At 38.0% G+C, this 27655-nt stretch overlaps 1 protein-coding gene across 2 annotated transcripts in view; it reads left to right on the forward strand.

The window, feature by feature from the left end:
* BCKDHB (branched chain keto acid dehydrogenase E1 subunit beta) overlaps positions 1-27655 on the forward strand; it is a 118898-nt gene that overhangs the window by 16520 nt on the left and 74723 nt on the right. For both annotated transcript variants that reach the window (XM_032104899.1, XM_032104898.1), the window contains exons 4-8: positions 8756-8889; positions 9574-9729; positions 13535-13643; positions 22859-22956; positions 26175-26285. In XM_032104899.1, coding sequence (XP_031960790.1) covers positions 8756-8889; positions 9574-9729; positions 13535-13643; positions 22859-22956; positions 26175-26285 — 608 coding nt within the window. The remainder of the gene's footprint in view (positions 1-8755; positions 8890-9573; positions 9730-13534; positions 13644-22858; positions 22957-26174; positions 26286-27655) is intronic.

The following is a 27655-nucleotide window of genomic DNA, read 5'->3' on the forward strand; positions in this document are numbered from 1 at the left end:
GCATTAACCTCCACCAACTCCTTGCACTTCTTCCCTGAGAAAGGCAGAGAATTACATGATATATTTTAATATTTTTGGTTTATTCTTTAGCTTTTGGTGGCTGCTAGTTTGTCACAAATGACAGGAAATCTGAACTGGGGGAGAGGGCTAAAACAAGTCTTCACCTTTGCTTTAGGAAGGCAGAGGTGTTTATAGAGTTTTTCTGGGTCCTCCCTAATCCAAAAGGCTGTACACCTGTCAAGAACATTCTTAACGTTATATTCACGCTGTGAACTTTTAGAATTTCCTAAGTTTTACTAGAAAGTTTTCCTTCCAAACCTGAAATTTGGTAACTGCAGATTGTAAGAATTTCTAGGTAATGGAGGAGATTAATGGACTCCCAGTCCATGGTAACCTTTTCTTTGTGCTTCAGCAGACTTCTCCTGACCCTGATATTATATGTGGTCTTGGAGAGTGAGGGTTAAATGCAAATGCAATAAACATGCTTTTCTCCTGAGGGAATCTTGGGGGAGAGGAGGTGAAAGTGTAGTTGTGATCTGATAAGCTCTTGGAAGAAAATGCATCGACTTGAGTCAGAGGATGACTTGTTGAGAAGACTTTGGGCTAGAACTACTAGTTCAAACATTTATGTTTCTTCAAATGTATGATTTAGTAACTGGGGAAGACTTAAAGGAAAATATACCTGTCAGCTGTTCCTAATTTCCAAATTACTTGAAGTACTTTTCTGAAGTGTTGGTTATGTCAGTGGCATATATGATAAACCTGTGGAGAATTCCTGTTCTTACCAGTTGCCAGGCAGAACAGGTGTCCTTTACTTTGGGCAACACAATGGTGACAAGTGGTTCAGTAGGATGCATTTTTTTGTGTGATTTTTTTTTCCCCCCAAATGAAATATAATTAAGACTCCTGTGAACAAGTGAAACCATGTAAGAAAGACTTATCTTTCATTTGATCTTTAAAGTTCTGTCTAGAATAAGAAGTCAGCTCCTTTGTTGCAGAGTAGAGCATAATCCTGGATTTTGCAGCAGCAGAATAGGAAGAAGCTAATTTAGGTTACTGCATGCAAATCTCATTTCTGACCCTGCTGTCAGTTGCTCAAAGATTTCAGCAGTATGTTTTTTTTACTAACTTTTGTATCTTACTGCCATAATGTGACTTTTTGGAATATTTATGGAAAATGTAATGGGAATGCCATGTAATTAGTTGCTAAATAATCAAAACTAAGTGTTGAAATTGTTGTGAAGGCATAGGCAGTGTATGGGATATATGTGTTTCTCCTATAACTGACCAAACTCACTGCACTTGACTTGAGACTTTACATTGACTTGACTGAGGGCTGAGACCTGGCCACTCAGCCCTGTGGTTGGCTGAGTTATGCCACAGGCATGGCTGGGTCCTTGAAGCCTGTTGTGAATGTTTGGACATGCACGAATTCTGTTGGCTTTTGCAGGATACAGGGCTGGGGAGGAACAGGAGAGGAGTAAGGTAATTTCTGTAAGTTGTTATTCTGTGCACAATAGGTAAAAGTCATCTCCAGAAGATAAAAGCTACTGGCGTATGAAATCCTTTTCATTTCATACAATCACTTTTCATCAGTTAGGTAGGTGAAATAACGTATTTTAACATGGATAACTCTGGGAAAAGCAGCTTTTTAAACAACATGGCACGTTAGTGTGCAAGGTTTCAAGACAGAGTTAAACCATCTCTGTGTCAGTGAACCTGAAGCCCTGCTTTGGACAAGTAGGTTTGAAATTACTATATTCAGCTGTAAAGTTAATGTGTATTTAGTGGTATTCCCTTTAGAGTAACAGGGCCTGTTGCATTTTTTTAAAGCTGGAGAACTGTGACTAGGTTGTCAGTAGAAAAAAGTGGTAGAACAAGACGATTAATAAGTTAGTAGAACTATTTTGTTAACCCAAGAGCTCTAAACCAGCTGAGTAGAAATTCACCAAATTTACTTGCTGTTTGGCTTGCCCTCTCGTGTAGTATCAGAGAAATGGAAGACTACAAGTGTCACTGGTTGTGGAAAGGGGCTTAAAAGGGATGGTGGGACCAAGAAAGCCTGAATGCTGGATAGATTATGTTAACTGTGTTGAGAAATAGAATTAGTAGATTTATGTAGAGGTACATCTATGAAAAATCCTAGCTGTTCTAGGGTTAAAAAAGGTCTTTAAAGGCAGGACTGATAGGAAATCAATAATTTCTATTTGAATTTTCTACAGGAAGTCCCTGGTGAGTAGCAAAATAGCTAATCTGCTGGGGCTTCCTTTTCTTTCCAGTCTTTTCTGCATGTGCAGCCTGACTGCTGCAGTTGAACACTTAATATATTTAGCTTCTTAGACTTTTCTATTTGACTTCTAATGGATGTTTTAAATGGAAGTCAGTGGGATCATGGGGACAATAAAAGGTTGTCCACATATATGATTAATACTGTTCAGTACTGACATCCTAACATGCATTTTTTTAACACCAGTGGTGTAGAAGTATTATGAAAACAAAGCACTGTTCTCCTTTGACTAAATCACCAGCAGTACTCCTTAAACCACCCAAACAGTTCAGTGTGGACTTGAGCAGAGTGATATGAAATTACTCAGAATTGGAGCATTGGGTGGTGTGTTAACATTATAGGAGATTTAATATTGTTCGAATATCTCATTTCTGAAGTTAAATTAAGATAGGAACATGACTTGTTGCAGTTACTGAAATCTGAAATACTTTTTTCCTGATGGCTTGGAACAAATAAAGATGAAGCAGCCAAAACATTAATGCACAATAATCGACTACAAATGTCTGTAAACATGTTCTGTTAGGTTGCTATGAAACTCTTTATTCCTGGCAAACGAGAAGATGACTGTGAGACTGCCTTAAAGCTGTTGTCTCTTACACAAAGGGTCAGTGGTAATTTGTGGGGTTCTGAAAATCACAAAGATCACTCTTTTTTTTTGTTTAAGTAAAATTGAACCGAGTATTGCTTTTTTTCTTAATGTTTGTTCTTCATAATTTCCTTATTAAGGAAGTCTTAATAATAGGATTTTCCTTATTAAGGAAGACTTCTAGGGTGTGTTTTCACTTCCTTAACATGCATCTAGTCCTACTACTGAGTTATTGGGATGGAGAGATGAGAAGAATTGTCCTTTTTTTTTGCATGACCCTGTCTGCCATATTGCTTCCCTCAGTACCTGGCAAAGGGCACTGACCTGTTCAGATGGCTGAAACCAGGGATGTTTATAAAGCCAGGCAGGTTAATTGAAAAGCACATCAGCGTGATGTCCTCCTGCAGAGGCTGATGCACCTGGCTTCAGAAAATGTAGAGGTGCTACTTTCACCTGGACTGACAAGTCAGCCCGTTGAGTTGGTGTTAATTTGTTTTGAGCTGCGAGGCTGACGCAAATTGTAGGAGAAGAACACATTTTAGGAAATGTTTCTTTGTTGGTAAGGAAATTACGTATGGAAACACAAAGTATCTCTGGGTTATTTGCTTGAGTCAGATTTCAGCTGAAATCTGACTCAGCTGGTTTGCAGAGAGTGATGTGAATGGCTGTTTATCAAAATGGACTCCCTTTTCACATTTTGAAAAAAAAGTGAAAAATAAGAAAATGTGAAATAAAATAGATAAAAATATGTAGGCTTAATTCATTTAAATGAATTATATTTAAATATTTTGTGTTAGTTTTAGAAATGATTTTTATAGTGTATCAATAAAAATAGTTGGTTACAGCAACGCCATACAATTTTTAATGTTTGGGGAAATGAATAAATTTGCTTTATCCTAACAATGTGTATGTCTTTTTGTCATAAGGGGCTAGATTTTATAAAGAAAGCCCTACCCCTTGATACTGTACCCAAGGTTGTTTTCCAATCTAATAAATAGTAAAGTGCTTTAGGATTTGCTTTTAAGAGGTCAGTATTATTGTTTTAATGCTATAGTCAAAACCATTCCTGAGTAATAAATCTCATTCATTGAATTCCCTAGCTCACTCATTTCTGTTTTAAGCCATGATACTTCAGAATTGTGCCTTTAGTCCTGAAAGTCCAAATTAGGTACTTCACACTCCTCACATTACAGCTGTCTTGTTACATTTCACTTTCGCTTTATTGATTTTCACTTCATTTGTTCCATCATGCTCCATTGATAGCAGCATGAGGCCTCTAATTTAACATCTCAGTAGTATTTCAGCAGTTTTATTAGGATGTATTTTATATTTTGAATTATAGAGTGACATACTAGTGTGGTGGAGCTAAAATGCTTCTAAATTAATTCATCACCCTAAATTGATATTAAAGAATTAATTTTCAAATTTGTATCAATTATTAGTTAAAAGCTCATTTTACAGGATTGTTCAAATACATTTCAAGTTTTGTGTGAGGGTGTAAAATTACTTATGGAACCTATGTATTAGGCTATTTCAGTGTACTCTGAAAAATCTGTTAATAAAGGATAAGGTTAGGTAAGCTGTAAGTCTTACATCAAAATATCCTGTAAGCAAGTGAAGTGAAATATAGTGGTCTGCCAATGGACTTGTAGGAAGCAGGAAAGTAGGAAGGAAAATTACCAACATTACCATATGTCTTCATAATGTTAATGTATTTTTAGTTTATTAAAATAAGATTTGTTTTAAATTAAAATTTAAATGTGTCAGTGAAAGAGAAGGAAATCAAGATGGCTAATTCATGGTATGCTATATAAGTAAAAAGAAGGGAAGAAGATGTTTGCTGTTGCAGTGGGGATACTGCAACACGCATATATCAAACCAGGAGTCCCGTGGAAAGGAAATATATATGGACAGACAGATTCTTGCTAGATGTTTCAGAGATGTTTATTTCTCCAGCCGCATGGCCGGAGCTCTGCCCAGGAACTGTTCCAGTCACGGGACCAAGGGTCCTTCTGCCCGCGCAGGGAACACAAACCAACCAATGGGAACGAGGCTGAGCAGGGGCAGGGAAACCCCGTGTCCGTGCCCTCAGGGCCCCTCTCCCAGGGCTACACGGCAGGGGAGGGACCCCAACACCTCACCCGTTTTATTTTAATAAAAGGAGAATGAAAACAACTGGATAAACATTACAAGAACAGTTTCAAGACAAAACAAGCCACCCTCCTGAGTCTTTAAATGTCCAAACAGATTCTGTGGAACATCTTAGGGCTGACAGAAGGGAGACAGAACTCTCCGGGCATGCTTTGTGGGGAAACTGAGGCAGGAGAGGGTTTAACTTCTTCCCTTCCCCTTTTCATCCCCCACTCGGCATTGGAAAGGGATTTTTGGGGAAACAATTGGCAAAAGCATGGTTTTGTGAGGGAAACCATGGGTGAAAAAACGGATTGGGAATACACTGGGGGTAATAGGACATAGGGTAAAAGGGAAAGGTGGGATTAGGAAAGGGAGACTGTAGGGGGGTTTTACAATAGAGATACTGTCTAACATGACTACGATTTTTTGCATATATACTGCCTTTTACAGGAACACCATCAGGCCCAGTGACCTGCGATGCTTGTAACCCTTTTCTACCTTGTATAATTTTAAATTCCACCACCTCTCCATCTCCCAAGCTTGGGATGCATTTTTCAGGGTTATTCTTTTTAATAGCAGTTCTATGCACGAATATGTCTTGCTGGTTGTCACACCTTGTTATAAAACCATAATTTTGCTTAACATTATACCATTTTACTATCCCTAAGGTCTTAGTTACTATGATCTTTTCCTTTTTCCGAGTGGCTGCTGTTTTCTGTCTCGCTGCGTCTTTGCTCTCTCCTTCAGTCGCTCCCGTGTTGGAATTGTCGGGGCTGCTGGTGCCTGCGCGCTCTTCCCGGGGTCGCGTTCGGGGCTGCGTGGGCCGGGCCGGGCCGCGCCGCTCAGTTCTCTGTGCGTCGCCTCCTCTGGTCGCAGCTTCGCTGCCGATGCCGGGCGCTGCATCCACGTCTCGGCCGGGCCCCCGGGCGACGATCCCCCCGCGCCCTGCTCCAGCGCGCGTCTCGGCTGGGCGCGGCTCCGTTCCACCGCCGCTGCCGCCCGCCGCTGCCCGCGCGCCGCCCCTCTCGGTCGGGCGTTCACGGGGCTCGCTCCACCACGCGCTGCACAGGACCGGGCGGGCACCGCTGGGTCCCGCCGCTCCTCGCTCCGCCGCCGACACTGCGGCTCGCGTGGCTCCGCCCGCACGCGGGAACTGCCTCGCTGCTGCTCGCAGAGCGCTCGGTGCACGTGGCCTGGGCCGCACGGTCCCTGCGCCAGGCTTCCCTTCGCCAGGACACAGCTGACATTGCTCAACAGTCTCGGTAACTAAATAATATTCACGAAAATATTCTTCCATCGGCATATATTTTGACTCCAGTATTAACTGTGTCCAAACGGTTTTCCAAAAGCCCTTGGTAAGAATTAAATCCCAAGAAACATAGAAAAAGTTCTTAAACAACCATGCCAGGAAGTGTTTCAGTTCTTTCTGAGCTTGAATCAAGCTAAAATTTACAAATCGTTGTTCAAGAATCATTTTAAGTTTAAGATAAATGTCCATATGCGGCTCTGAGAGCCAAGAGTCTTCCCACCGTTCCTCCATAGTTTAGATATGGAATAGCAAAGCAAAACCAAGAAGAGGAATCCAAAGTTTCCAGGGTTTACTCACACAAATCAGTCGCTTAGGGATCGGGGATCGTTCTGCTCACAAATCTCCACCATTTGTTGCAGTGGGGATCCTGCAACACGCATATATCAAACCAGGAGTCCCGTGGAAAGGAAATATATATGGACAGACAGATTCTTGCTAGATGTTTCAGAGATGTTTATTTCTCCAGCCGCATGGCCGGGGCTCTGCCGAGGAACTGTTCCAGTCACGGGACCAAGGGTCCTTCTGCCCGCGCAGGGAACACAAACCAACCAACGGGAACGAGGCTGAGCAGGGGCAGGGAAACCCCGTGTCTGTGCCCTCAGGGCCCCTCTCCCAGGGCTACACGGCAGGGGAGGGACCCCAACAGTTTGCCAAGTGTTTATGGTGTTACCGATGGGTATGGGTACAGGGACAGCTCTCATGGTTTTATCTGAAGCAGGGCTTCTGCACCTTCACAATTGTAGGGGTAAGGCCTGGGGCAACTGCACATTTGCATAGGAAGTTTATTTTCCTTTTTCTTTGGCCATGTTGTCTGTCAGCAGAGAGAGTGCACCAGAGGATGCAATACAGGAACTGAGATTACAGCTCCTTCAGTAATGAGAACAATTTACACAGTAAACAGTCCCTCTAGGGGAAAAAAGAATCTTGCATTCTCTTTGTTTCCAGTGTCTTGTATGAGAAATTGTGCTGTGTCCTGCAATTGTGGCAGCTCTTTGGACTTGGTGTTGGCTTGTGTAGCCTCACTGACACCACCAACATTACAGTGTCATTTGATGGCATTTTTTTTTTACTTGCTTTAAATGAATGTTCCTGGTGGGGGGGAAGAAAAAAAGGAAAGCAGAGGGAGAGCCAAAAACATATTCACTGATACTTATACATACATACATGCATATGGACAGGATACAAGGAGATACTGGAGTGGTGTGTGAGAATGAAAGATGTGTACTTAAAGATCTGTGAAACATGCCTCCCTTTAGTATATTGCAAATGCACCCTTGGACAATGGTTTTTCCCTAATCATCCCTTTCTGAAAACTTCTGTTAGCTTTCCTTTTTCTAGTTGAACTTACAGCTATTGAAATTAGAAATTCTCCTAGTAACAGCTTTCCCACTTACTAGTTTAGTCTGTTTTTTTTGGTTAGTTATTTCATGGTTATTTTGTTATTGTTTCATTTATTTCATAGCCACTGGTGTGCACTGTGCACATTTTTTCCATCCAATTTGAAGTCTTGGCATTTTCATGCATGATGGATTCCTATAGAAACCTACTGTCTATTTCCCAATGTTCTAAAGGGAAGATTTAATAGCAGACTGAGATTTTTCTGCTGTACTCCCTTGACAAAAAAGTAGTGCTGGCAAATATTTTAAATATGTGTTATAGAGGATATTGTAGTGGTGTTTCATGTCCCACTCCTTGTTTTTAATTTCATGAACTGAACAATTTTGTATGCAACCATCTATTAGACTGATGCATATTTGGGCTCTGAAATTACTGTGGCACAGAAATGTGGCAGGACTAAAATAACCTTTTGCACTCCATAGGGAAGAAATAAAAAGAAATGTTTTGGGTTTGTAGCAGGAACAGCATTTTTTTGTCTTGCCTTGGAGACAAAGCAAATTATTTAAATGCGGCCTTACCTTGTGAGAGAAGACTGGTAAGAATGGGCACTGCCGATGGGGAGTGTGGATGAGAGGCAGTGTGCTTTTGTACAGGTGCTCCTGTACATCTGTCTGCCTTTGAGTAGGGACAGTTACTTGTCAGTGCCTGAAAAAAAAAAGGAAGAAACAACACTTACCTTAATTGTAAACATTTTAAAATGCTTGTAAGTATTGTGTACTCTCATATAAGCGTGAGGGGTATGCACGTTTCAGTGTGAATAGGTCAGAACAAATTTTCCTTCAAGTATTAAGAATGTCGTAAGTTACAAACTGTTCTTATCTTTCGTTTAGTTTCTCCTTTTCTTCCTCTGAATTGTTACAAGTTAAAGTATCTGTACCTGTAATGAATGGCTATTGTTTCTACACCTAAAAAAGCCCATCTAAACAGCCATATGCTTAATTGCATGTGACTTGTTTAGAAGTAAAATATTTCTGGGACAATATTTTCCACTTAGAGCTGGTGTATTGAAGGAATTGTGTGGTGTTGTTTCTTTTCTATATAGGTAAAGACAGAGTTTTCAACACCCCTTTATGTGAACAAGGAATTGTTGGTTTTGGTATTGGAATTGCTGTTACTGGTGCTACAGCCATTGCAGAAATTCAATTTGCAGATTACATTTTTCCAGCATTTGATCAGGTTAGTACTAATAAATTTGAGAGTGGTTAAAAGAAATCTTACAACTGTTTAAATTACTCTTCTGTTAGCATTAGTACTTGGTTTGAATATGTAATTTTTGCAAATATAGCCACAGCTGTATTACTAATATTTGTGCATGCTTTAAGTAAACAGGCATAAACTGCAAACAGTACTAGTACTGTACTGTAAACAGTAAACTGTACCAAAGCCAGTTTGAAGGCTTATTGAATAATGGAAATTAAAGATGTGGCTTGAGGCAAATGTCTGTTTTAATTTTTGGTTTTGTGGCTGTGTTGGCTTCAGCAGCCTTAAATTCAACAGCCTGTGTCTTCCGAACACAGTTTCTCATTTCTCCAGCATACAGCTGCAGCTGGCCATGTGTCCGCAAGACAAAGTACAGATCTGGTCTGGGCTGATTGACAGTATGGAATGAGGAAACAACTGGGTTATAAGGCTACCCCTGAGGCTCAGGCATCTAACTTGAACACAATAAATTATTGGTTTATTTGCCTTGGAAAATGTTTGTCTTTGCACTGACTTAGAGTATTCCTTTGCTTTAAATTTCATCCTCTGAATCCCATGCATTGGAACAGATGATGTATTTACATTGCATGTATTGAAGTGTCTTGATGCGTAACTAGAGGTATTGAACTGAATGTTGCTTTTGTATATAAATCTTCCCAGATTGTTAATGAAGCAGCAAAATACCGTTACCGCTCTGGGGATCTGTTCAACTGTGGAAACCTCACCATTAGAGCACCCTGGGGCTGTGTGGGCCATGGTGCACTATATCACTCTCAAAGTCCAGAAGCCTTTTTTGCTCACTGTCCAGGAATAAAGGTATAGTAACTCTTACTTTATGAAGATTAATTATTTTGTTAGTTTGTTTTGTAATGGACCTGACTAGCAGTGAGTCTGGATGCAGACAGGGGAAGAAGAGTAGATGTCAGCCCATAACAAAATATCTGACTATGTTAATTAAAAACTATTAGAAAACTTAAACTGTGCTAAGTGTTTGAGAATTTATAGCCATTATTGAAGCAATCTTTAGTAGACATAGCATTTCGTATTTGTCTGTTTTTGCACTACAGCCATACATTTTACATAGTTTTTTGTCCGGTATAGTACGGAACCTAAAAACTAACACTTGATAGGTAGTACTTTCCTTTCTGTTTTTTTTCTTTCTGCATCTGTCTTAAGTGCATTATTGAATTAATTTATATGAAATTAAATTAATTTCACAAACTGAAACACCAGAGGTTCTGTCTGAACATGAGAAAGCACTTGGCACAGATTGCCCAGAGAATTTGCAGAGTCTCTATTCTTGGAGGTATTCAGAGTTTGTCTGCATGTGGTTCCGGGCAACTGGATCTGGATGGCTCTGCTTGGTCAAGGGCATTGGCCCAGATGACCCTTGGGAGGTCCCTGCCAACCTCAACTGCTTGGTAATTCTCTGAGTGAGAACTTTATGCAAGCTTTCTGCCTGAGACGGTGGCATCCCTTGAAATGAAGATGCTGAGTGCTTAGGTGGATAGCTTTCCTAGAGAAGAGGGAGGGGCAGGATCTAGTAATCTCACATTAAGATAGCACTGTTTGCCAGGCTCCCAATTTTTTTTTCTGAGTAAGTTTTTGTCTGTGAGCTTGTTAGCTGGCACCAGTCCACTGAGCAATGGCTCATGGCAGATTAATGTGGAAGATTTAAGCAGAACCAGTATTAGTGTTCTAAAGGCGCGTTCATTGTTTATCTGCTGTTTAAACTGTTGTCTATGTATGATTTTGGTGTCCTAAAACTTCAGATATTACTCATCTACAGGGAGGCCATAGCCATTTCTCCTACTTGTTTTTCTCTTTACTTATATAAAACCTTGTATTATTCACATTTTATTTCATTATGTTTTGAGGAATGGGGTACATTTTTGGTTTTGGGTATTCTTTATGGTATTTGGGGTTCTCTTCTGAACTTGAAAGTATTTCCTGATTATAGACAAAAGCAATCTACAAAATCTTTTGCCAGGTTATTAAATCAAATATTTTCTGGAGCTTATTTAAACACTAAAGTAGTTTATTATCATATGAAAGCGAAAGATAATTTAGATGATTCAAATACTGATGCCAGGTCTAGCTAATTTCTGCTGCTCTTTGTGTTAGTTTTTCACTTTCTTTCACTTTCCTTTGGGTAAAATGCTAAAATAAGTTTCTACCACTAAGAGCTATCATCTCAGTTAAAGGTAAAGGCACATTGATTCTGTGGAACTGATGGAACAACCTACTAGTTTTTTGTGCACAGGGAAGTGTTTTAGACTCTATCTTTTGAATATTGTTGCTTTTTGAAAAGTGTTGTTCCTTTAACATTTTTTGCAAAGCTGTTTGTTAATGCAGTTCATAATGTTTCAAGATTGCAGGTATTTTTTATTAAACCTGGCTCTTAACATAGAAATCAAGAAGTTAAAATGAGCTTGTGGTTCGGGTGCATTTTCAAATGTCCCATATCTATTTAAGTATATTTTCTCCATATTACAGGAGGAAAGGCAATGTCTTACAAGCTGAGAAGGGTAGGGTTTGATGTTTGGGAAGAGCGGCTTTCAAAACAACCCTCCTATTAAACTTTGTGAAAGGTTTTTGGCTTTTTACTTTGTATTTTTCTTAAGTGGCAGGTAAGGTTTGGATTTCCCAAGCCAAAGGGAGTTTGTACAACTTTGGTTATTCAGGGGAAGAACTGTGGTCATTGGTACTTAGACAAAGCTTGTTGGGGTTTGAGGAAACTACTGGATGGTTGCAGCTTTTGTCCACTATTGTGAGGATATACATGGAAGATGTTAATATTGATTCTCTGCATTCCATTGTAAGAATATCTGCTCTCATATTTAGAAGCTTTCTTTTTCATTTCCAGCCTAAATTTGTCCCTGACTAACTTGTATATTTATCTGTCCTTCTCCATGCCCTTTGTATCCTAAGAGTACCACTTGTACTCTCTTTAGTCTTTGTTTCATTAGACTAAACAAAGTATCAAAGAAATATTAATATCTGGAGCTCTTTGGACATCTGTTCAATTTGTTTTCTTTTCAAAGGATTGAAAGAATAATTAAGTATCCAGCTGAGTTTCTAGCAGTGATTTTTGCAATAGCACTAACAGTTCCTTGGTTATGTTACGGTTTTTTTGTAGAACTATACTGCATAGTATGCTAGTCATCCTTTGAGTAGATAATAAATTCCGATCTGAATTTCTACTGCTGAGTTCTAAATTTATAACAAAAATGTAATCCTTAAACATGTGACTTTCAGTATCTGTTTTTTAGTTTGTTTTTGTCAGTCATGTCCTCAATATGAACTGGGTCTTTTTGGTATCATCCTCTGTAGTGGTAGTGACTCCCAACTTTGGAATAGTTTTCATTACCATGCTCTGACTTAATATTGTAAATCAATAAGGTAAATAAAATCTGTCCTAAAAATCGTTCCTAAGGATCTGTACTAGTGACATTCATGGGTAATTTCCCATGTGTCTGTTACCAAATGCTTTGGTGAAATATTAATAAACTGCTTTTCCCTTGTTTAGAAAAATCACTTATCGAGTTAATTTCATGTAATAGGAGATTTAGGTTGTGTTTTCACTCTTTTATATTACTTTTATATAAATAAATGATATTACTCTCAAAATATATTTTGAAGCCATGGCTGTAGTTAACATGGATTTTTTTTTTTCAAACAAGTCCTAGAACTAATGTTTTCAGTGACTTCTAACTTCACAGCTATAGAAGTGTTTGCTGGTAGACTTCATGCTGCGTGTTCCAGCTCTTTGAGGTCTCTGGGATGTAAATTAGTCAGTTCTTCTGATTTGAGGGAATTCGGCTCTTGCATTCTATTTTCTTTATAACTGCCATAATTGGGTTACTTTCTTCTCGTAATAGAAATTCTTGTAGATCATCCAAAGTTAACTCTTCTGTTGGCAAATGAATTATACTGTTTCCTTCCAAGTATTTGGATTACATTTGGAGGCCTTGCTTAATTTTCTTTGCTTGATAATAGTTTAAGGTATTTATTGGTTATTTATTTCCAAAATGAACAGATTTCAGTCTTTCACTGTAAGCAAAGAAAGTCAGCTTTAAATAGCTTTTTCCTTTTGTAGTCTTCAAAACTTACTGGACTAAGTCTGAATACCTTCAAGGTCTGTTCTGATGAATCTTTACCCAAGCAAATGAGGATCACTCAGCTGAATTTTTTTGTTATACATCTACATTAATTTTACTAAGTTCATATATATATATATATATATATATATACTTACGTATGTATGACTTATATATACTTTATATGTATGTATCTGTAAATCTGACTGACATTTTTCTGTTCCTTTTACTTCAACTGTTACTGTTAAGATGTTAGTTCTACCTTACCTGGGCAGAGTACCTTAGTATTTAAATCACTGTATAGAGGGGAACTGTTAAAGCCCCATCAATGAACAAAGTAAAATTCAAAATTTGGAGTGTGTTTTAATAATGTAGCACTGATGTTAATTCACTTTTTAAGAACAGCTCAATCTGTACATAGATTTATTTAAAGCAAATAATTGCTTAGTGTTGAGTATTATTGAGGAAGTTTCTAGCAGAATTGCAATTTTAAATAAACTATTTAAAAAATATTTTTACAGGTTGTTATTCCAAGGAGTCCTCTGCAGGCCAAAGGATTGCTGCTGTCATGCATAGAGGACAAAAATCCATGCATATTCTTTGAACCTAAAATACTTTACAGAGCTGCAGGTAAAGATTTGTACGTTGTATTTTCCAATAAAGTAACCATGTTTGGGGTTTTTTGTACATATATGTTGATAGTCACAGCTAAAACAATACTTCAGTAGAAATCTTGACTTGTTTGGTCTCTAGCTCTGTTGTGGGCTGGGTTTTTAGAGGAATTGTGTAAACTGAATAAATTCTTGAAGTTTGACTGCAAAGATAAGTGAACATTTACAGTCTCAGGTTAAAAAAATAAGTAGAAGTAAGAGGTATTATTCTGTATCAAATTCTGATAAAAAATTGGCAGAACTTGAACTACTTTCTTGTGGTGATTTATATACTAAAATAAGTTTCCAGATCAGTTTTTATTTTTCCAGAAGAACTGAGCCCCGCCATCACCGTTTTCCCAAAGTTAAAATTTCTTTGAAATGCTTAATTTCTAAAAATCTTCAAAATCTGCCCACTTAGATTTTAACCTTATTTGAAAAGAACTGTGATTGCCATTACTTTGTTTTAGTCATAGTGAACTTTCTGGTTCAAAGTAGTTTTAACAACTCTCATTATGTGTAATGTATGGGAACAGTGAAAATTGACAATGATGGTGCTTGAGTTGGTTCTAAAAATTAGCTTGCTACTTGTTTGGAATAGAGAAACTTGACAGAACAGTGGAGATAGGCAGAGAAATTGGATGAGCAACTGATAAAATAGAACTGAAGCCACGACTTACCTGTAGCATTTCCCTGTCCTGTGGCTTTATGTATGTGAACTATGCTTGATCCATCAATCCAGTTTATAAGTTGACTGTGTGGACTGAATTTGAGTGACAGACAAAATGTTTCTATTTTGCTTTGGACCTTTTAAGAATACTTTTCCATCAGTGCATCCATTTTGTCAGTAAATTTATCATCTTCCTAGAGAGACAATAATAAGGGAAAAATTAGAAAGCAGACATCAAAACTACAAAAAATGGTAATATAACTCAGGAACACATAGGATATTTACTGGTAAAACTGCTTATTTGCTTTTACATTTTCAAAAAAGACCCAGAAGTCCCATTAGCAATGTAAATTTAAAAGTGCAGCTATATTTAGTGTGGTGGGGTGTGATGTATCCATAAGGTATTGCATTCCTTAAGTTCAGTGTGTTTTGAGAACTTAATAAAATTCAGCTCTGTCCATTCATTTAGAGCAAGTAGTTTGCAAAATGAGCTTGAGTCTGAGTCCTGTTAAACAAAGAAGAAAAGATGAAGTGTCTTTAAAACAGGCCTTTATTCCTCCTCCTTCCCCCCAGTATTTACAAGTCACAAGTACAGACTGTAGAGTTAGTAAACTACTTGCTTTCGCACTGGCATGAAAGGCTGCGCATCAGTATCACACAGCTTTTGAGAATATAGGGAGGCTTTTGTGCTTGAGGAAATGACTTGCAAAGCAATTGCTGGATCATTTAGTGAACATAAATCAGGCTTGTGATCAAAATCTTGAGTAAAGATGTGCTGAAATAATGGTTAATGTGATACATGTGCTGGTCAGTAACCAGATACAGTGTTGCTGTTGTTGGTAATTTCTGAAAGACTGTGATTTCCTCCTGTATGCTCATGGCTGATTTTCAGAGACTTTACTTATATTTTTTATTTTAAAATTTCTAAGAGCATCAGTTTAGCTGTGTAGGTTGAAATTTATAGTACATGCTGATTTGTGTCAACATGTGACAGGAATGATTGTAACAGGTAATTTCCTTTATCTACGTGGATATTTTATTACTTCTACAATGTAAAGTAGGAATGTTTTACTATATGGAATAGTTTTTATGTTCCTTTTATTTTCATTGTAAACCTTTCTTTGTATCATTGTTACTTTGTCATCTTCACTGTTAAGCTGTCCTTTGGGGGTTGGGTCACCTTGGATTGGAGGATTACTGTTGTCTGGGAGTTTCTCCTATAAAATTGATCTCTCTTAGAGTTCATTCTTATTCTCCTGACCATAGTCAGTGTTTCTGGTAATTCTGCCATAGAAACCAAGTGGCCTGGTGAATTCAGAAATGGACCAGAGTCATCATGATTGATAAGATCAAGAGGCAGCAGCAATAAGACACAAGCCTGGTAAAGAACAAGATAAATGGTGGAAAGAAGGGTTTTAAAAATGTGACTGACATGTGTTTCATAGAGAAAATTTTTACAATACCCCATGTGAGTGTGTTGATTCTAGCAGGAGAAAGAAAATCGTACAGATTCAGAAATTGACTTAGACAGTAAGCTTGAACTATGTCTGTATTTACTGTTTCTTTCCACTAGTGTCTCGAAACAGTACAGGGTCTTCTGAAGGCTGGGAACATGCATGCTTTCCAAAACAAGAACACAAAATGGTATCAGTTTCCCTCTATTACTTAATTTATCTTTTTTGTTCTTTTTACCATGGTATAAAACTTCACCTAAGATTTGGGATCTCATTGTTCCAGACAAAAATAGTTTTCTTTATTTCCATGATGATGCCTCAGTCATTGAGCAATAAAATTATATTGCCCCTACCATAGCTTTTTTTTTTTTTTGCTGTAGCTTCATGTGAGTAGACATGTTTGTTCAGAGAGCTTTGTGACTGATGTTACAGTGGGTGTGTAGGGACTTAGTTGAAAAATTAAGGTGGTAAGGATGTTAATGGGAAGGAAGATTTTTCTATCTGTAAAATTAATGTAGACTTCTGAGCCTTATAATTTTCCTCTAATGGAGCTTGCTTTCTTCCTATGAGATCTCGAAATATTTTTCCATGATACTTTGTTCAGTGTTGTTAACGTAGTTGAAATTATGCCTGAAAAGAAACTGTGGGTTGGATGGTCTTTAAAACACAGGGTATCTGTCCTTATTTGGTGGCCTGAAGCTAATAATGCGTTGTTTAAAACAAGCAAAAAATCAAACTAAAATAATGACAAAAATCCCACACTCACACCACTGCACCCACCAAAAATGTATGCCCATTGCTTCTGCTGCAAAGTGTTGCTATTATTGTTGGAATTAGATGTTGGATGCCAGTGATGGAAGGTAATATATATCTAGCTTAGAATGTATAACCTGAAGTTGCTTCTTGAGAACGTTAAGTAGGATGCCAGGTCATTGGTTTTTTGTGGAAGCTTTTGTGCAGAACCAACCTCGTGATTTTGCATCTGATACATACCTCCAAGGAGCTATATAGGCCCACTAACTGCTTTCAAGTTTATTGGTTGTTTTTGTTCAGGAAGTTGTTTTTGTTTGCTTGTTTATTTTGCTTGCTTTGATGACAGGGTGGTTCTGCAACATTCAAGCATAGATTTCATAACAGTAAAGAAACTGTACAAAAATAAGAAGAACCTTCATAAGTGTTTTCAAATGTAGGTCTGGTCTCCAAGGTAAATCAGAGCTGTAGCATAAAGTATTTCAGTGTAGCTATCACAGGGAAAGTGTGAGATTGCTATTTTTTAAAAATAATGTGTTTAGCTCAATTTCTTCCCAAATGAACACAGATTTTCCTATTCAAATATGTTATGTGCTTATTCAGAAATGGGGTAAAACTAACCACACTATTTAATTAACATTAATTCCTGTAGGAATATTTGCTACCCAAACATGCCTTTGCCCACACAAGATACAAGAGTAAAATTAGGCCTTAAGTCTTTGCTTTAGTCATCCCTGTGGATCCCAGGTGGATATTTAAGTAGCATTGCCTTAAGTTCACCACATTCACACTGTGATGAACCAAGAAGAAAAAGCAAATTCTGAAGTGAAGAACAAATCTGCAGGAACTTTTTGGAAATGTTTTCCAGTTCATTCAAAAAATAATGCACACCTTAAATATCCAAGAGCCCTAGTAACACCAAAAGGAGGGAGTGGTCTTCAAGCTAAGATCACAGAATCATAAAATAGTTTGGGTTGGAGGTGACCTTTAAAGGCCACGTGGTCCAAGCCCCCTGCAATGAGCAGGGACATCTTCAGCTAAATCAGGTTGTTTGGAACCTCATCCAACCTGACCTTGAATGTTTCCAGGGATAGAGCATCCATAGCTTTTGTTGGCAACCTGTTCCAGTGTTTCACCACCATCATAGTAAAAAACTCTTATATCTAATCTAAACTGACCTTATAAGCCCCTTTTTAATACTGAAAGGCCATAGTAAGTCCTCCCTAGGGCTTTCTCTTCTCCAGGCTGAAAAATCCCAGCTCTCTCAGTCTGTCGTAATAGGAGAGATGTTTCACCCCTCTGATGATCTTCATGGCTCTCCTCTGGGCCCACACCACTAGCTCCATGTCTTTCCTGTGTAGACAACCACAGAGCTGGATCTTAAAGTTTGCCTGGGTATCTGTTAATAGTAGATTTTAGAAGTTACAGAAGAGAACTGTTTTCTTTGAATGAAGTTGAATTGGTAAGTTTCATTTTCTGCATTAGCTCGGTGTGCAAACAATTTGAGCTAGTTCCCGTATACAGATACATGATTTCACGTATAGGTATATATGTTATCTATGTGAATATATTTGTAGATACATATGTATGTAAGACATATATCAGAAAGCAGTAGCTAGATGGGAAGAGAAAAGAAGTATACTTGCCATGCATAGTTGTAGCTAGTAATTGCAGATTTGTACTTCCCTCACTGTGAAGCAGGATAATGTTTTTGCATCTGTGGCTCAGCCCACAGGCCTGTTTCTCTACCCAGTCACCCACTTTGCTAGCAGTTTGTTTAGCAGAGGACTTGCTGCTCCTTGCTGTACCTGGGCTCTTTGAAGTGCTCATCCTTAATCTTTGTTTACTTCCTTGAACTGTTATGGCAGTGCCACCACGAACTTGGCTGTACATATGTGGAGTGGGAATTACAGTGATTCTCCCCCCGGATGGCTCTTTACCTTTCAAAACTTTTGAGTGGAGGATCTTGTCCAGTGGGAAACACACAGTCTAGGAGCTCTGTGTGTTTCCCACTGGACATAGAACAGCTTTTTATGACCCTGCAGTCTCTCCTGGTAGGTGGTGTTCAGGCCACATATTATTCCCACACCAGCAGCTGGTTCCAAGACCCCTGCTTGCTCCTGTTGTTCACACCACAAGCCCAGGGTGTCTGCACACTGGTTTATCTCCACTTGCTGGCCCCGTATCTTGTCCTTTCATACTTGTGTAACCAGCAGCTGGTACTTAGTCCTTGCAGCACACAGCCCTTGCACTGGACAGGATTTCCAAGGAAGCTGGGACTGGATACCACAATGAGGCACTAGGCTCAGTCAGACAAACATGCTGACCAGCCCTGATAGGCTCCTCCTATTGTAACCCTTTCTGTTTCTTTCCTGCTTTGCTCCTCACCAACCCCCTTCACCTTTGTGTGCCCTCATCAGCTGGTGTAATTCCAGGCACCCTGCTCCAGCACCCTGGGCCCTTGGGTTTGTGTGTTTACCAGTTGCAAATTCCTGGATATGCCCATCATTTCTTATCGCCCTTCCCTGAGTGTTCCTGACAAGGTTTGTTTCTTTTCTTAGTTATGTTTGTCTTCAGGTTTGTGTCTCCATATTTTGGTCATAGCTTCTCCTTTTTCTGTATCATCCCATCAGATAATTTTACTGGAAGGAATACTCCCATATTTCCCATACCCTTATCAATAAGTGGGACTGAGCATGTTTGGTTCTTGTAACTGCCACCCTCAACCTTCGTGGTAACGTTTGTGTCCGTGTGTTCTTCTTTGTGGCTTTTCCCTCTTTCTATTATCCCATTTTGCATTGTAAAGATTCTTGTCTAGACACCCTTCAAGGAGCAGATGCTGTCTTCTTTCCCATAGCCATACAAGTGTTTATCAGAAGTTTTCCCTTTCCTTTCCAGCCCTGTATTTTTCTAGCCACTTGTTATTTAAAGAAATCATTACAGAAGGACACTGATATTTTAGTGTATGTTAATTTTCCTTCAATAATATTAGGAAGGAGCAAAGAAATGTAAGCCTTTCTGAGTAAAAATCCAGAGTTAAATATACAAGTACACGTGCAAAGAAGAATTCTGTTGCTATTTAACTTATGAGATCATAATGTTATTGCAAGTGCCGTAGTGACATCCCCCTAAATGTCAGAGATACTAAGAAAATATCTGAATTAAAAAGGAAAAGGAGGCTTTGATTTATAAAAAGTATTAACAGCCTGTGCAGTGTCAAGGGCACATAATGGTTATGAATCAAAGGAGAAGATGAGTCACTTTGACATTATTGGGTTTAGACATCTTGTGGAGAACCTACTCTGATGTTTTTTGACCTTTTCAGTTTCATTTAATTGTACTATATATGACACTGGTGGTGTAGCAATAAATACTGCTTGCATCAATGGTTGTTATAGAGACAAGGCAGGTAAGATGAGAAAACATGTGTTTTCTTTCTGCTGTTCAGACTGCTCTTTTAGAAAATGCAGCAGATGTTGTAACCTCTTAAAATTAACTTGTCATGGCCCTTTTTCACTGATAATTACAATTTTTTGCTAATTGCTGTATTTGAAATCTGTATTTGAAACATTTGATTTAAAATACTTTATTTCTTCAGTAATAGACAAATAGTCGGCTTTGTATATAAACACTGTTATCCTGAATTAGATAATTATTATGAAAGAATATTAACAGAATAATTTCATATGCTATTTTTCATCTTTATTAGTTGGGAGAGGAGTTTTTGCAAAGGCAATTGAGAAAAATCCTTCCAAATTGGATTTTGACAAGCTGAATTTTCCATTTAAAATTGGCAGGTATTATAGATGAGCTCATTTAATGGGCGTTTTGTTGCAGAATTGTTTAGCTATAGTAAGTAATTAGTTAATTTGTGTAATTGTGTCTTATATTTCACTTCCCTAAGTGGATAAAACCATGGCATAGAGAAAAGGCATTTATTTCTGTCATGTACACCTTCCAGTTCTTCCTCTGGCTCATCCCACTCCTTTCAAAACCTTCTCATTCATGTCAGTACCCTGGGTTTCCACTAGAAGGTCCTGTGGTATCTTTTTAAGTTTCTTGTTCTCCAGGTTTCATGTAGGTGACCATTTCATGACAAAGACACTTATGCAATGCCAATTAGTGTAGTTCTGGGTTTCATTATCTCTCAGAATCTCTTTCTGTTGCCTGAGAGTTGTACAATGTGCAGAATCCATAGAAACCTGGTCTGCCACTAATGTACAGTGAGCAAAGGCTGAATGTGCCTTTCTTCCCTTTCCTTTCCAGCCCTATATGTTTCTAGCCACTTGTTATTAAAAGAAATCATTACAGAAAAACACTGATATTTTAGTACATTAAAAATTGTTTGCAAAGAGATCTGACTTTGTGCTATGTTTAAAAGCACCTCGTGTTTAAAATACATTTTAAACATTTCCTTGATTAAACGGATATGTGTTGTTGAATTATGCTGAAAAAGAATTTGTTGTTATGTTTTTAGGAAGAATGAATGATTTAGTTAATATGTATGTCTCTTCTGTGCCTGTTCAGGTGAAGTGAGATATCTCTAATCTAAGCACAGGCAAAAACATTCTTTACTGTGAGGGTGATCAAACATAGGCATAGGTTGCCAAGAGAGATGTGGAATCTCTGACCATGGAAGTGCTCAGAACTTGACTGGACAAGGCCTTGAATGACCGGCTCTGAGCTGGGGGCTTGGATGAGGTGATCTCCAGAGGTCACTTCCTACCTCAGCCATTCTGTGATTCTGTGATATATGTGGTATTTATATATCGTTAGCAACAAGGAAAAAAAAATTATCTGCTTTAATTGAAAATTACTCGCTACTTCATTTATTGAGGTTATGTTTGGAACTTGTAAGCCAGGAAAAAACCTAGGTCATTCTACTTGTTTTGGATCTACCATAACAATGAGGGAAAAATACAAACCACTTTACCGCTGGTACCACTCACGGAGATTCTGTATCGTAACTTCAAGAAGCAATTTTGTTCAGCAGGAACTCAATAAGTATTTTATGAGCTATGAAATAAGTTAACAAAAAAAGGCAGAGTGTTTTCCTTATAAATTGTTTCTGTGTATTTAGAAAGAATAAGATTTTTTTTTTCCTACTATCACTAGAATATCTTTTAAGAAGAATTATGTGACTTGCTGGTGCATAGACAAGTTCATCTTTAGATCAAAAACAGTATTTCTTTTAAAATATGATATATGGATGTCTTTTGTCATTGATTTAGTCATTAAACCAATGTATAGTGCATGGGAGCACTGATTCAAAACTAGCATAACTGACCTAACATTTTTCCATCTGAAAACTAGTAAGTGAGCCTTGAATGGAATTACCTTAGATGTCTTAGGACAAGACAAGGTGACTAATTCTTGCCTACTTTCTCGAATTGTGGTGTGTTTTTGGTGAATAGATAACATTTTTTAAAAGGAAAAATATTTAGATTTATTTAAAAACGCTATAATCAGAAGTTCTTCCTGACACTTCCAGTGTAGGTTCTGAAAACTTTTAACCTCAATTTAAACATAAAACTGTAGAGCATCACACTTGGAGCGTCAGGAGGATGCTGGCACAGCTGTTCCTTCTTGTCTGAATACTAAAGTATAATTTCAAGACTCCTCTGATGATTACTAGAATAATCAAAAATTCTAATCAATTAGTGGTTACTTGAGATTTTTTTATCAACTGTGTAGCAGTGTCCATCTCCAAATCTGATGCTGATATTTTGTCTTGATGTACACTGGAACTTATTACTATCTTTTGCATGTGCATATATGCATCATCTTGTTGTGTTGCATATAACATAAATTAAAATCTACGCTGAACATATTTTAAACAGTGTAGTTAAAAATAATTTGAATTGCAGCTAAACATTTGAAATGAATGATAATACTCAGTTATTTTGGCCTAATGCTAATAGGGTCACACAGTTGTTAGGGTTGGAAGAAACCTCTGGAGATCATCCAGTCCCACTCCCCTGCCAAGGCAGGGTCACCTAGAGCAGGTTATGCAGGAATGTGTCCAGGTGGGTTTTGAATTTCTCTCGAGAGGGAGACCCCACAACCTCGCTGGGCAGGCTGTTCCAGTGGCCTGCCACCCTCAACGTAAGGAAGTTCTTCCTTATATTGAGGTGAAGCTTCTTGTGTTTTAGTTTATGGTCATCCTGTCGCTGGGCACCAGTAACATACTCAGTGTAATTTTGGTCTGTTATTTTAGATGGCTTTAACATTAAAGAAATATTTTAGTGTATGTTTTTATAGGATAATACTGACTAATAAAGGAATCTAATGCTTATTTTTGCCTGTTTTCTCTTTATTCAGTGGAACAAGTTCCTGTAGAGCCCTACAACATTCCACTGTCTCAAGCCGAGGTGCTGCAGACAGGCAGTGATGTGACAATGGTTGCTTGGGGCACTCAGGTCAGTAACTCTCTTAACAAGCTATTTCTCACCCATCAAAGCCTAGCATTCAAGCTCAAGTGCAGGCATTAAAATGTGTCTTCCATCACTATATGCTTGAATGAATGTTTGCCAGTGTTTATATTTCTGTGAAACCTGCTTTTTATTGTGGAAGTTTTTACTCATTTTTGATTGAAGATGACTCTGGAAATGTAGAAGAGGTACCTGTGCAGCAGGTTAATGATTTTTCTATGGTTATGGAAATGATAGGTTTAAGAATGGGACAGTGAGATTTAACTCTGAGGAAGGCAGTGGGAAAGAAAAGTTCAAAATAGTGTACTGAAAGAAAAGTATACATCTTCACTGCATGATTTAAGGAAGTGTAATCTGGGGTTCCCTTTATACAGAAAGTTAAAAATCCACTGAACATTTAATACAAGTAGGGATTGATACAGGTTTGTTCTAACAGTTACATTCTAAGCTGTTCAAGAACATAATTGGCAACTTTCCCCCCACTGCCAAATTAAGATCTGCAAATATTGAAAAAGTTGTTAAGAAAATACATCTTCATTGTCCAGAATTATAGAAAAGAGATTTGAGTCTAGTTTGGACTTGTCAGAAGTTACTATTTCCTTGGGCTAGTTGAATCTGAGAAGCTTTTAGAGGAGAGAGTGTTACAACTTTCATGACAAAGAGTATTGAACTGATCTCTGGGTTTGTGCCTTTTTGTCGTTATTGTTGTTGGGTTTGTTTGTTTTGTTTCGTTTGAAATTTCTAATCTTCTGTGCTTGTCTGTGGTAGTTTCCTTGTTTTCAGACTACTTGATCTCCTTCATATCTGTAGTTATTCCTAGTAGTTTCTGATACTTTGCCCTGGTGTTTAATGATGGACTTCTTAAATATCTTTACTTGTACATGTTTTTCTCCAGCAGATGTTGGTAAAGTAATTTGACTTGAAAAATAATGGCTTAGAAGCTGTCTATGATATAATATCCTGAATTTACTCAGTAGGCAGTAGTGCAGAGAGGACTTGGAGTGACATGCTTCAAAAAAATGATGTGTTCTGGTGCTTGGAAAAATTTAAGACAGACATTTCTTTTGGTGTGACTAAAAACAGGACAGATGTGCAGACCTAATCCAGATTTAGGATCTGACCAAACCATGGGTGTGGCTGTGCCATACAGCATGGGGACAGATGTTTCACAGATATGCAGTAAATCCAGTGTGTTGGATTGTCACTGGAGGTGACAGGGTTCTGCAGATCAAATGGGTTCAGTGAGTTTGTGCTGAGGGTGTGTTCAGGTGAAGTACATAAACTTGGAGTTTGAGTGCTAATTGTGCTACCAATCCAGAATTTACTGTCAATAGGCAGAGGGCTTGCACAGACTCACTGGTAACTTGTCGTATGGTTTTGGACATGAGGTAGTTGCTTGGCAGCTGCTGCTCTGGTGGGGTTCCCTGATGCTAATTGTCCTGGGTGGTGCTCATGAAGGGCAGCAAAGGCTTTTAGCTCCTCTCCAGTTGTGCTCAGTCTTTTATTGTCATTAACTAATCTGTTTATTGTCATTAACTAATCCATATCCCCTGTGAGCTAGGTAAATGTTTTCATTTGTACAGAGAAACAGCAAAAACATCCATTCTATGTGCCATGTTGAAAATTCTCAAACATTCTTATTACAGCCACAGATGTATTAGAAGTTTAAACAAAAACACTGCAAGCTGTGTTTTCTTTCTGTTATTGCAATACTTCTATTGATATCACTTGTAAAATAGTCCTTTTGCATTTAGCTGTTCATATAGGTATGATGTAGTTTGTGTTTAAATCCTTAATCATCTTATTTCAGTATAGAATTTATGCCTGTCTAGGATTTATTAATGCCCTCTAACCTTCAGGCAAGTGACGCTGCCTGACCATGTCCATATTACTAAATTCTGTTGCCTTCAAGATGAAGATGACCTCATCCAAGCTGATTATTTGGGATGGTCCTTGGCTTCAACCCTTACCTATGCCTAGAAGTTGCTTGATGGAGGTCATCTGCCACAGTCCAAACCTGTATTGTGAAATGTTCTAACAATCAAGAGAGCACCAGAGTTTATTGGCAACATCATATTGAGAAATTTTTTTACCCTCATATCTCATGAGCAGATGCTTCTTGCTGAGATATTTGTGGAGGATAATCTGAGTTGTAACAGTCGTTATTTTCCATGTTGGAGCATTTGCTAGCAAATGCTTGTTTTAGGGAAGCCAATGCTTGAAATACATTTTGCTGAGAAGTGTTTTATAACCAAATGTCAAGATACAGTTTTGAATGTATATAGTATTGCTTTATTTTCTGTTCTTAGCATAATATACCTTATGGAAAGGATGGTAATAGATGTGGATTGTTTTATATCTACTGTGATGCAGTTACATATACTACTAAATAGATTCCTTAACTGATGGATAGGGAATAATCTGTATTCCAGTTCAGTGATGGCCACTTGCTAGAGGGGAATACTTTTTTGTTTTAATAAAATGTTAATTGTAGTAACCAGCTAATGCAACATTTGTAATGTTGGTGTTAAACTGTATATTGGAAGACCAGTAAATGGTTAGAATATTGTGCTACTGCTATATGCTTTGATTGTGGGGGTCAGGAATGGATATTTACAGGTAACTTTTTATGTGATGCTTACTTTCCTAGCTGTTCATAAGATAATGCTTTGGAGATGATCACTTGGTTATGTTTCACTTTCAGTAAGTTGTAGCAAGTGTAGTTACTGGGACTATTAGAACTGTTTCTTGGCTTTTTGGCTAAGATCAGATGCAGTGCAGTGTAGTATTTCTGAATGTACGTAATGCTTCTTTGCAGAATTGTGTGGGACTGCTACATCAAAGTACTTGACTGTGATGTATTTGGGTATTAGTTACAGTCTTAACAAAAAACTTGTAAAACACATTCAAACTGATTACAAATAGTGAGGACCGATACCATTAACTCAAAGTCACTTCTCTAGAAAGAAAATTTTGTTCTCAGTGATTCTCCAGTGAGTTTAGTTTTTGGAGTGGAGTTAAAATACTAGGAATAATTAGGTAGTAAATAAGAAGAATGAACTGAATACTAAATGGTTATTACTGAATAGAAAGGTCTGTGTTCAACATGCAGGTGATATGTTAAATCACTGATTGTATTCTATATGTGTAATTTAGAACAATTTACGTAATTTAGATGATTTGGTGATGATACATTGCTTTTTCAGGTACATGTGATCAAAGAGGTGGCAACAATGGCTCAAGAAAAGCTTGGTGTGTCCTGTGAAGTTATTGATCTGAGGACCATCTTACCTTGGGATACAGAGACTGTTTGTAAGGTAGGGAAATGATGCATATTAATTTAAAAACAACCCCAGTTTTTTTAAAGACCTAGATTTTTTGCTTTCTTTTGTATATATTGTTCTGTATGTTTTGTTTCATATCATAAATTCAGAGTACATGCACCCTGCATGGACCAAACATTCACTTTAGCATTAAAAGGGAATTCTGTTTCAGGGTTCAAAATACTGTCAGAATACATGTTCTTTACTTTGAAGCAGAGGACACAATTTAATCAGACTTCTGCCTGAAAATTGCTTTTCCATGATTTCTGACTTTTTGTCTCATCTTTGTTGTCTTTGGGTCTGAAAAGATCCGGTGATCTTTTTATCTTTTTTCTTGCTGTTTTAGGTGAAGATCTTCATCTAGTTTTAGGTCTGCAGTAATGTGCCTAAGTGTTGTTTATCTGTATTTTTAGAAATAAATGTTTTGATTTAAGGTATATTGAATTTTTGGGTTGGGTAGAAAAAGCAGCATTTACTCAGACTACCTAGTTTGAAATTCATGGGTACTGGAAAGTCCTTTTCTTCTTTGTGGAAGTCTTTGATGTTGCTAACAGAACACTTGCTGCTTCTGCTAGAGCTGAGTTTCCTTAAGCTGGCAAATCTACAGTCCTGCAGGACCATGGCTAACAACTCCTTCGGTCCTAATTCAAGCTAGGTACACTCACTCATGTTGCTGAACAAATTGATCAGAAGACTGGAAGATGTCTGCAGCTTTCTTAGCTCAGGCCTGGTAACTGTAGTGCACTGAGTTAACCACAGGGATGAGAACAGCCACGGGCTTGCAAAAAGGTATGTGATTCCATCCAATACTTCCTCTGCTTGCAGTTTCTAGTTTAGAGCAATATGGTGTATATCTACAGCTAACTCAGATGGTACAGATGTTTAAATAGGGCAGAACAGGCGCATACCTGACTCTCTATATACTTGGAATATCTTAGTTGTGTAGACAAGGGTTTTGTCATTCAGTGTTTGCTCAATAAGGGCCTTGCTTCTGGTCAGGTAACATATAAACACATTAAGTATGATAAAGGGAAAGATGCACCATTGATCTGCTACGCTATGGCAAAGCTTGTATTTCTCCTCAGTTTTATTTATCAGAGGGACTGCCAGTGGGATGGGATGGAATAGATTATGGGAGGAAAGAGCCATGTTGCGCATCTGCTGTTGGCAGTGTTCTGCTGTCTGGTTGTGGATGTGTTACAAATTGTGTACTTATATGTGTAGCTATGAGTTGCCTCATAAATTTGATCTTCTTGGTTGAAGTGTTTTCATTCTTTGTTTGAAGTGTATTTCTTGTGACTTGGCTGTACTTTCTAGCTGTAAAAAATGAAATGTGTTGAGTAACTGTCATCGATATAAAATGA

Source organism: Corvus moneduloides, chromosome 3 (assembly GCF_009650955.1).
Source record: "Corvus moneduloides isolate bCorMon1 chromosome 3, bCorMon1.pri, whole genome shotgun sequence".
Taxonomy (NCBI): domain Eukaryota; kingdom Metazoa; phylum Chordata; class Aves; order Passeriformes; family Corvidae; genus Corvus; species Corvus moneduloides.